This window comes from Palaemon carinicauda, chromosome 30, assembly GCF_036898095.1.
Source record: "Palaemon carinicauda isolate YSFRI2023 chromosome 30, ASM3689809v2, whole genome shotgun sequence".
In the NCBI taxonomy this organism is placed as follows: domain Eukaryota; kingdom Metazoa; phylum Arthropoda; class Malacostraca; order Decapoda; family Palaemonidae; genus Palaemon; species Palaemon carinicauda.
In genome coordinates this window covers 55,124,773-55,135,495 of record NC_090754.1, presented here as the reverse complement: position 1 = coordinate 55,135,495, position 10,723 = coordinate 55,124,773, and the positions used below count along the sequence as shown (strand labels likewise).

At 39.6% G+C, this 10,723-nt stretch overlaps 1 protein-coding gene across 3 annotated transcripts in view; it reads left to right on the top strand.

Moving 5' to 3' along the window:
• The first annotated feature begins 2,592 nt into the window (after positions 1–2,592).
• The window catches only part of Pp2A-29B (Protein phosphatase PP2A regulatory subunit A), a 43,874-nt gene continuing 35,743 nt past the window's right edge, over positions 2,593–10,723 (top strand). For all 3 annotated transcript variants that reach the window (XR_011040562.1, XM_068353809.1, XM_068353807.1), the window contains exon 1: positions 2,593–2,776. Coding sequence is in view for 2 of the 3 variants with exons in the window: in XM_068353809.1 (XP_068209910.1) it covers positions 2,693–2,776 (84 nt within the window). In the remaining variant the exon portion in view is untranslated. The remainder of the gene's footprint in view (positions 2,777–10,723) is intronic.

The following is a 10,723-nucleotide window of genomic DNA, read 5'->3' as shown; positions in this document are numbered from 1 at the left end:
AATCCCCCATCCTAAGCTCACAGGAATGATGAGGTTGCAGCGATCAAAAGAATTAACAAATTTGATAGGGCCTCGAACCCCAGTGTGGTAATCCCCAGGCAAGGACGCTACCACCAGGCCACCACAACCAAGAATACATGGGCAGGAGAATAACAGGTTTGGTATGAAAGTGGATCTGAGGCAAGAATGTCCCCATCTCTCTCTCTCTCTCTCTCTCTCTCTCTCTCTCTCTCTCTCTCATAGTTCCTTTCATATTTCCGTTTCCATGGCTGTTCAAAATCTTTACGGATGAAGAGACACGAGAGGCCATTGAATTAGGAACTGGAATAGTTGATGTTTGAAGATAATTTGCTAACTTGGGGACAGTGAGAAGAAATTACAGAAGCTGGTGAAAGAGTTTGAAAGCGTCTGTAAGAGTAGAAAATTGAGTTAGTATGATTACGAGTGCAGTAAATGAGCGTTGATTAAAACCAAGAGGATGGAATCATGAATATTAGTATGGAAGGATGGAGAATAGAAGTGCTTGTCACATAAGTATGATAGAGGATTTATCACAGAATAGAAGAAAGAAATGTAATAAGATATATGCCAAAGATTGGCCCTTTTTTAAGTTATAAATTGCCATATTCAGCAGAGCTGTACTAGTCAGGGCTGCTCATACTAGGTTGGTTTGTTGGGAGCAATCAGCCTCAAGTCTCTCACCATCACCAAAACGCAGTGCCAGAATGGTGATGGAAATTGCCAAACCCAGATCTTTGTCCTGCAATGGACTAAAAACGGTGCATTTGTTGTTGTTTTGCTATTTATGACAATTTATTCGTGTTAGTCTGGCTAATTAAAGAATTGTTGAAGCAGAAATAATTATAGATATTTCTTTGCCTTATTTTAATCAATTGCCCCTCATTTGTCTTTGTAAACAAAGAAAATTATGAAGCTCATGTTTTATTTGTTGATGTCATGGTGAATAACAAGATGCTCAGAATGGCTTTAAAAAAAATAGACCTATAATGGAAAGATATCTCTCTCTCTCTCTCTCTCTCTCTCTCTCTCTCTCTCTCTCTCTCTCTCTCTCTCTCTCTCTCTCTCTCTCTCTCTCTCTCTACAGAATTCATACCTTATTTTTTTCCTGAAAAATATTTCAACATTCTCACTAAAGATGACTATTTCTTTAGTCACCCATTAAATTAATTTCATAATCCTTTATGATAATTACAGTTGATTAGATGTAAAAACACATTGCAAATATTTACACAATCGCCATATATACAATAATTTCTATAAGAAAATATATAAATAAAAATATATACAATAATAAAGATTTATGTCAAAGTATAATTAACTATAACCACCCATTGTTATATATAATTTTTCTTTATTCGATCTCTTTTAAAAACATAAAATCCCTTTAATAAACATTATCAGGATAAATCAAATATATTTATTAATAGCACAGAGTAAATAAGAGCTTGGTCCATTTATTCAAATGTCTTTATTATTGAACAATGACCACAGTCAATCTGAAATGAACATAAAATATATTTAGAATAAATGATGAACAATGTATAGAACTCAAATGAACATAAAACATATTAGGAATAAATGATGAACAATGTATAGAACTCAAATGAACATAAAACATATTAGGAATAAATGATGAACAATGTATATAAATGAAATTTCCCCCAGAAACTGCAGAGAAGCCGGCAGTCCGGGAACATGTCATTAATTATTCAGTTTCCAAATTTTCCATTAATTGAGAATCTAAACTAGATTTCCATCTTTTAGTTTGAAAAGGATATTCAATATTAGCAATGGAGTCACCATTGTGGTATTTGCACCTTTTAAGTAGTTTTAAAAAAATGCATAGGCCTATATAGGATACAATCACAGCAGCTCACCATGACAGCTAACAACCATCGTAAATATTAGGTTTAAAGAATATTAAGATGAATGAAATTCGTAAAGAAATTAGTGCAAATTGAATTATTATAATACATAATAATTTATTTAATGGAAAAATAATTCTAAATTCACAGGTGTAAATAACCACAACGTAAAATAAACTTCAAAATGCATCGGGGTACCGTACTTCATTTGTTTCTTGGTCCCCCAATATGACTAATGAAATTTCATGAAATATAATGCAGAATAATTCAATTTTTGAAAAATTAATTCTATTTTGACAGGAAAGATTACTTTTTAACGTATATAAAAAATTCAACATGCATTGGGGATCGTACTTCACTTGTTTCTTTGTCTCTTATTAAGATTGATGAATATTGTGTATATATAATGCAGGATAATTTAATATTCAGAAAATTAATTATATATTGACGGGAAATATGATTTATAACGTATATAAAAAAGAATAAAGAGGTATTAAACCTGATGTGGAGGAAAAGACAAAACAGTATAAGAAGATAAAGTTTGTTTCTTTGTCTCTCAATGAAATTGATGAATATTGTATAAATATAATGTAGGTTAATTTAATGATTGGGAATTTGATTATATATTGATGGGAAAGATAATTTATAAAGTATATAATAAAAATTAAATATGTATCATCGCCTCCCTACCTTCATTTGTTTCCTGCGCAGACGATCTGCGCAGTGAACAACATCATTGATGGGTGACTAGACGGGGAGAAGGAAATACCTTATTATTGTTCTAGATATCCTGGAAATACGGAACCATGGCCTCGAGTGAAACCACCACAGACGATTCCTTGTATCCTATCGCCGTCTTGATAGACGAACTGAGGAACGAAGATGTCCAGGTGAGTCAAAAATCGGGAAATAAATCCAGAAATCCTGAGAGGATTAAGATGGACGAAGGAGAAAAAAATGGTTGTTTGCATATGACAATCGGGATTTTTATCGGCTTCTTGAATACAAATGGAGGGTTTATTATCTACTTATAACTATATATAATTGATCTTTTAGCTTTGATTAGATAGGATTTATTTAATATTTATCGGATTTATCGTTAAGGTTATCGGGACGAAGGAGAAAAAAATGGTTGTTTGCATATGACAATCGGGGATTTTTATCGGCTTCTTGAATACAAATGGAGGGTGTATTATCTACTTATAACTATATTTAATTGATCTTCTAGCCTTGGTTAGACAGGATTTATTTAATATCGGATTTATCGTTAAGGTTATCGGCAAGCAAGTCCTGGCCGAGGTCAAGGTAGGCCGTGCCCTACCCATGATGATAACACAGCCTGTTTATTTACATAGTTGAATATTGACGTCTTAACGTCATATATATATATTTTTTGGTCATTTTAATCCTCTAAAGTGGCCCAAGGTTTAGCATTTATTAAGCCTATCCCAAATATGGTTATCTCTAGACGAGTGGCTTCGATAATGCCTACAGTAGGGCCTGATATCGGTTAGTGTATATTAGGGTGCCTCGATCTATTTCTAAATTCACTGATCATGTTTATTTGAAATACACTATTCAGTAGAACTGTTGTTGCTCATCTAATAAAAAGAAATATCCTTGTGTGTTTACCAGAACACTTTTCTTCATACACTGCCAAATTATGCTAAGCTATTGTTTTCTTCTAATACATTTTCATAATTTAAAACCATAGATTTAAAATGATTAAAATCTATAGAATTATAAAAAAAATGACTTGCCTCGTTTCCTTACTAAACGACTTGGAACTGACATCCTCAACATGGTCAACCAAACAGAAGTTCGTGATGCCATCGTACATTTGATATAAATTCAAAATATATACCAAATTAAAAATGGCGTAATTACTCAAAAGTGCCCTTAAAATACACGATTCACAAATGCTGACACTTGAGTAATTACTCCATTTTTAATTTAGTATATATTTTTTTTGTTTATATCACATGAGTCTTTATTGTTTATATATAACATATCTGTTTTTGACGCTGTTATTGTTTTTAGAATATTTTAATATATTCTCATTTATTTATTTCCTTATTTCTTTTCCTCGCTGGGCTATTTTTCCCCGTTGGAGCCCTTTGGGCTTATAGCACCTTGCTTTTCCGACTAGGGTTGTAGCTTGGCTAATAATAATAATACGCTGGTATCACTAACTTCTGTTTGGTTGACTATGTTGATGTCAGTTCCAGGTTGTTGTGTGAGGAAGCCAGGCTAGCTATATTTTTATATACTCCTTCCTGGTACGTAAGGATGCGGCTCCCAGGTTAGGTTAGGTGGAGTTCTTGTATATGTTTCCCTTTTAAAATGTGGTTTTTCAGTCATAGCATTTGGAATTGTAAAAACTTTTGTAGTTTGAAAAATGTTTCAACAATTATTCGTATCAAAACAGTTCAAAGTACCAATTTATTTCCTTTCCTCACTGGGCTATTTTTCCCTGTTGGAGCTCTTGGGCTTATAGCATCTTGCTTTTCCAACTAGGGTTGTAGCTTGGCTAGTAATAATAATAATAATACACCAGGAAGGTAAATGTATGATACTTAAATTTCTACGTAAACGCGTGAACCACATAGTTTCCTACTCACTATCTTGTGTTTTATGCATTTCTGACTTTGATTATTGGGGTAAACCACCCGTTAAAGTTTTAGAACCTCCCTTTTATAGCAGCTATTATTGACCCCAGTGGGAAATCTTGGTTGGTAAATATAATACATTAATTTCTAGCTAAATACATGAACCATATATTTTTCTTACTGTCTTCTATTTTATGCATATCTGACCATGATTATTTGGGTGAACCACTTGTTTTAGTATTTGGATCCCTATATGGGGTATTTTTACTGGCCAGACAGTACTACATTGGATCCTTCTCTCTGGTTACGGTTAATTTTCCTTTTGCCTACGCACTCATACACCGAATAGTCTGTCCTATTCTTTACATATTCTCCTCTGTCCTCATACACCTGACAACACTGAGATTACCAAACAATTCTTCTTACTGCACTGTAATTGTTCAGTAGCTACTTTCTTCTTTGTTAGGGTAGAGGAGACACTTTAGCTATGGTAAGCAGCTCTTCTAGGAGAAGGACACTCCAAAATCAAACCATTGATCTCTTAATCTTGGGTAGTGCCATAGCCTCTGCACTATGGTCTTGGGCTAGAGTTCTCTTGCTTGAGGGTACACTCAGGCACACTGTTCCATCTTATATCTTATTTCTCTTCCTTTTTGGTTAAAGTTTTTATAGTTTACAAAGTGATATTTTTGATATTGTTGCTCTTCTTAAAATATTTTATTTTTCCTTTTTTCTTCTCCTCACTGAGCTATTTTCCCTGTTGGAGCCCCTGGGCTTATAGCATCATGCTTTTCCAACTAGGGTTATGGTTTAGCAAGTAATAATAATAATAATAGAGACAATTATGGGGGACCCCAGTAAGAATTAGCCTTTATATTGTAATCCACTGATACGTAAGTTATATCCCAAAAATCCCTTTAAATATATAAAAAAAAGGCCAAACTAGCCAGCACTCTATTTCTTTTAGCGAATTCCAGTTTTGTTAGTAATTAAAGTATCATATATTAACCCCTCGGATTTTGGGTAGGGAAACATCGGAAATGAGTGATTTGCAGGAATAACAATGGTTAGAAATGCAAAATAAACATAAGATAATTACGGGTATTTGTAAAAATGGGGTTCATGTAAGTGGCTGGAAATTAAAGTATCAAAACTCAATGATTCACTTCGTCCTCTGCTTTGGCTTGCAAAATTAACATATCCTCACTGGTCCTCTGTTCTGGCAAGTGGTATATGGATATGCTTAAAAAAACTGGTTGTCATTATTTTGGGATATTTTTTACACTTACATGAGCAACAATAGCTATACACCGAACAAAAGCATTTTCACCGTTATAAATTACCGAAATTGATGATATTGCACTAAATTTTTTCTATAGGTTGTACTTCTCTCTTCGAGACATAGTATGTGATGGTAGTCATGCTGGAACTGAAGGGAACTAAAAAAAAGGGCTGCTGTTAAACAACTAAGGGGAATTTGAGCATAAATGTTTGTAAGCTCATAATATATTAATAAAAGGCAGGTATTGATTGGCATACAAAAAACAGAACAGCTAGCAAAAACAAATGCAAAGAACACATGCGCAGTAATTCATAATCAGTCTCTTAAATGTAGACAATGAACTTCAGATTATAGTAGACTTCACTGTTTAATCAATCGATGCTTAAGTTGTTATTCCCCAGCTCGCCAAATTAATCATAGAGAAAAATGTCAGACTAGCCAGCACTTGTCCATTTCTTATAGCGAATTCTAGTTTTTCAATATTAAACTTACCCGATAATCATGTAGCTGTCAACTCTGTTGCCCGACAGAATTCTATGGAGGGATACGCCAGCTATCACAATACTAGAAGGGGGTGTTCTTACCAGCGCCACCTGTGGCCAGGTACTCAAGTACTTCTTGTTGACACCTCCTCAATTATTCCTCTGTCGTGCTTCTGACAAGACGTTCTGGGATACGCTTATGTTCTTGGAGTATTTTCACGACTTTGGTGAAGTATTTCTCTTTGATTTCGGCTGTCGCTTTACTGGAAACTTCTATTTTAGCTTAGTTAGCTTTTGGAATTAATTTGATTAATTTTGGTGACGAAGAGAGTATGAACTCTCGTTCACCTTTAAATGGCCGACCCTTCCCTTAGACGGAAGTGTTGGTGTCTAAGAGAGTATAGACTCTCTTTCTTAATTTTGCTTAACAAAAGTTATAGATTTATTTTATATCTCTCCGCCTCTTATAGGCCTTTTCGATTAACTTCCTTTTATTATAAACTTATTAAAATTAATTTTTATATTTGTTTATATTCGACCTTCCTAATAGTAGGCGGTCTTTTCTTGGTACCGAAGTTAATTATCGTGAGCCCGTCATTTCGGTTTTACGTGTTAACATATTATGCTATTTTAAGGTCTTTGAAAGAATTTCTTTGATAGTCTCGTACTTTTTCAAAGTTGAACTAACGTTTTGTTTGTCTCGGCAGTTGTTGACGTTCAGAACGTTTCAACTTGCACTCTATCGTTACGATAGAGAAAGAATGTTCACGGTTTCACATTGCAGTAAGAGTAACCGTGTCTAGCGTTTTGTTCATTCTTTCTTAACTTAATGGTTTTGATCCTAATAAAGGAACTTTTCTTTTTGGGAAATATTTCAGTTTTTTCCTTTAACAATAATATGTTTTAACGATATATATGATTGGGCTCTTCTCTCAGGTTCTAAGTCAAGAGAGAGAGAGAGAGAGATAGAGACGGAGGGAGAAAGAGGATAAACGTTTCCCTCAAGCCTGCCAGGCGTACGAGTAACGTCGTTATCGTTTTGCTCTTATCCCTAGTCTCTTTAGGGGAAGAAACTAAACGTTTCTAGAGTGATCTAGTGTTTAGTCTCTTTCCAGCCACTGAATTTTCTTTCATTAGATTTTTCTGTTACATTGTAATTCTGTTTTCGCAATTACTAACTTTTGAGAAGGATAGAATTGCGTGTTTCAGGTACAAACCACTTAAAGTTTCGAGTTCAGTGAAATTAGTGCAAACAGAAATCAAAGTGATAAGTGATTAGCGCAAAGTATGTCAGTGTTATGCGTGAGGGTACTTTTGTGCGCGCCAGTCGTCCTCCCAGTCCGGGACCTCTTGCAAGCTCCCAAGCCCAGGGGAGAAGCAATGTCGAAGGGCATAAGGGTTCGGCAGGCCTTGATCGGCGCACAGAAGTATCCTCGGTGGTTGTGGGCGTGTCTTACCGAGACCGTCACTCCCACCCGCAGACGATTGAGCCCTTATTTTGCTCGTCTGCAGAAGAGATTTAGAGGAGAAAATAAAGGCAGAGTTACGCTGGTCTCAGGTCTCAAGACCTCTTAAACGTAAAGTCCAGACCTATGCCAGACGTACGAAGTAAAGTTCAACAACCCGGATGCAGTCATTGGGTTAGCTCTGACTCTCCTCAGTCATCAGTTTGTCGGGCTGAGAGTGCGCCTACACTCCCCCCCCCTATGCTCGCTCCGCCTGATCGCAGTACCACCTGCCAGGCGTACGATGTTGTGGACTCTACTACAGTCCATGCAAGCACAGCTTTCGGACCTGATGCGTGAGTGTCGTGCTGAGAGTGTTGCACCTCCTCCTCCTCCTGCACCGGTGGTGCACCAACCGCCTGCACCCGTTCAGCCTGTGCTGCACCCGCCTGCACCGGTGGTGCACCAACCGGCTGCACCCGTTCAGCCTGTGCTGCACCCGCCTGCACTCGCTGCACCCAGTCGCAACACCATCTGCCAGGCGTACGATGTTGTGGACTCTACTACAGTCCATGCAAGCACAGCTTTCGGACCTGTTGCGTGAGTGTCGGGCTGAGAGTGTTGCACCTCCACCTGCACCCTTTCAGCCTGTGCTCAACCCGCCTGCACTCGCTGCACCCAGTCGCAGCACCATCTGCCAGGCGTACGATGTTGTGGACTCTACTACAGTCCATGCAAGCACAGCTTTCGGACCTGTTGTGTGAGTGTCGGGCTGAGAGTGTTGCACCTCCCCTGCACCCGTTCAGCCTGTGCTCAACCCGCCTGCACTCGCTGCACCCAGTCGCAGCACCATCTGCCAGGCGTACGATGTTGAACCTCTTTCTGTGTTCGCTGTTCCCAGTGTTGTTCAGCCTCAGCCTTCTTTAAGGCAACCTTCGGTTTGGGATCAGGAGGATTACCCCACTCTTCCTCCTCCTCCCCTGGCTGCTCCACCGGTGGTGCAACTCTCGGTGGAGGTACAACCTCTTCCACCTGTGAGTCAGTCTCCTCAGCTGCTGCACCGAGCTCAACCCGTGCACCCTGATCCTGCGCCTCAGACACCTCTGCTTGCGGGAACTTTACCTTGTTCTGCGCAACCTCGGTCTCTTCACGCTCCACTCATACCACAGGAACAGGAACTTTCTGCACCTTCCACTGTTGTTGTTCCAGCTCGTTCTGACTCTGCTGTTCAGCATACCTTACCTCCATTTTCAAACCATGGCAAAAATATGAATCATGAGTTATGAATGTAAGGTAAACATTATGTTGATTTTTAAACCCCATGCAAGCATGCATAAAGCACTCTAGCACTGGTCATGGAATTTCTGAGAAATGTTAAACGCCATGCACACGCTCTGCTTTCCTTACAGCAGGCTCTGCTTACAGCAGGCTCTGCTTACTACATGCTCAGCATTCAGCATGCTCTGCATTCAACATGCTCTGCATACAACATGCTCTGCATACAGCATGCTCTGCATTCAGCATGCTCTGCATACAACATGCTCTACTTACAGCATGCTCTGCATACAGCATACTCTGCATTCATCATGCTCTGCATACCTTACCGCATGCTTCTCAACATATCTTGGGTTGTTGCCAACTCACTAGACTGTCAAGCAGTTTCATAACGTTGCCTTCTAGTCTGCTGCTTTTGCACCAGTGAACCCTCACTCAGAGAACTTAGCTTTTCTAGGATAAGGTCCCTGTAGATGAGAAAGTTCTTTTCTCCCTCCTTCTGATATTCCCTTGAGGACACTGTCATTTGGAGGGAGCCTTTAGCTGCATAACCTCTTATGGACTTTTATTTAAGCATAACATGCTTACAGGGAAGGTAATGGTTCCACTTCAGCCGCTAATCCCGTCTGTTACCACACCTGCTCCCATAGACCTTGAGCTGTGTTGCATGACATGCAGTCCAAGCTTAGTCCTTGTTAGAGGATTTTTGTTTACGGAGTCAATGTGTCACGGGGAAGACGTTCAACAACCAACAGAAGGGACTTGTTGTGACGCAGTGCGGCAACCTCAGCAACCCGTTAAGGAGTTGTCTGTACGACCCAGATAGTCTAGACAGATTCGGGTTGTCACTGTACTTCCTCGCTTGCCCATGATTGTCAGTTTACAGACTGTGCAGCAGTATCATGATCTTGTGTCCGGCTCCGTCAGACGACTGGCTTTTAAGAGCTCCCACAAGTCGTCGCTGTCTGGAGATTTTCAAATGGACTATGGATCTGACCAAGGAACTGGGCCTCCTGGTCAATTTTGAGGAGTCTCAGCTCGTTCCATCCCAGACCATTGTTTCCTTGGGTATGGATCTTCAGAGTCGAGCTTTTCGGACTTGTCCGTCGGCCCCAAGGATCTTCCAAGCCCTAGAATGCATCCAGAGCATGCTGAGAAGGAACCGATGCTTAGTCAGGCAGGGGATGAGTCTAACAGGGACACTTTCATCGCTGGCCCTGTTCATCGAGTTAGGGAGACTCCACCTCCGCCCCCTTCAGTATCATCTAGCTGCTCACTGGATAAAGGACATGACGCTAGAGACGGGCTCAGTTCCTGTTTCCGAAGAGATGAGGTCTACTCTAACGTGGTGGAAGAACAGCATTCTTCTCAAGGAAGGTCTACCTTTGGCTGTTCAGACCCCCGACCACCGTCTCTTCTCGGACGCATCGGACACGGGCTGGGGTGCGACACTGGACGGACAGGAATGCTCGGGAACATGGAATCAGGAGCAAAGGACACTTCACATCTATTGCAAGGAGTTGTTGGCAGTTCATCTGGCCTTGATAAACTTCAAGTCCCTCCAGCTTAACAAGGTGGTGGAGGTGAACTCCGACTACACCACAGCCTTGGCTTACATCTCCAAGCAGAGAGGGACTCATTCGAGGAAGTTGTTCAAGATCGCAAGGGACCTCCTCATTTGGTCAAAGATCGAAAGCTCACGCTGGTAACGAGGCTCATTCAGGGCGATATGAATGTCATGGCA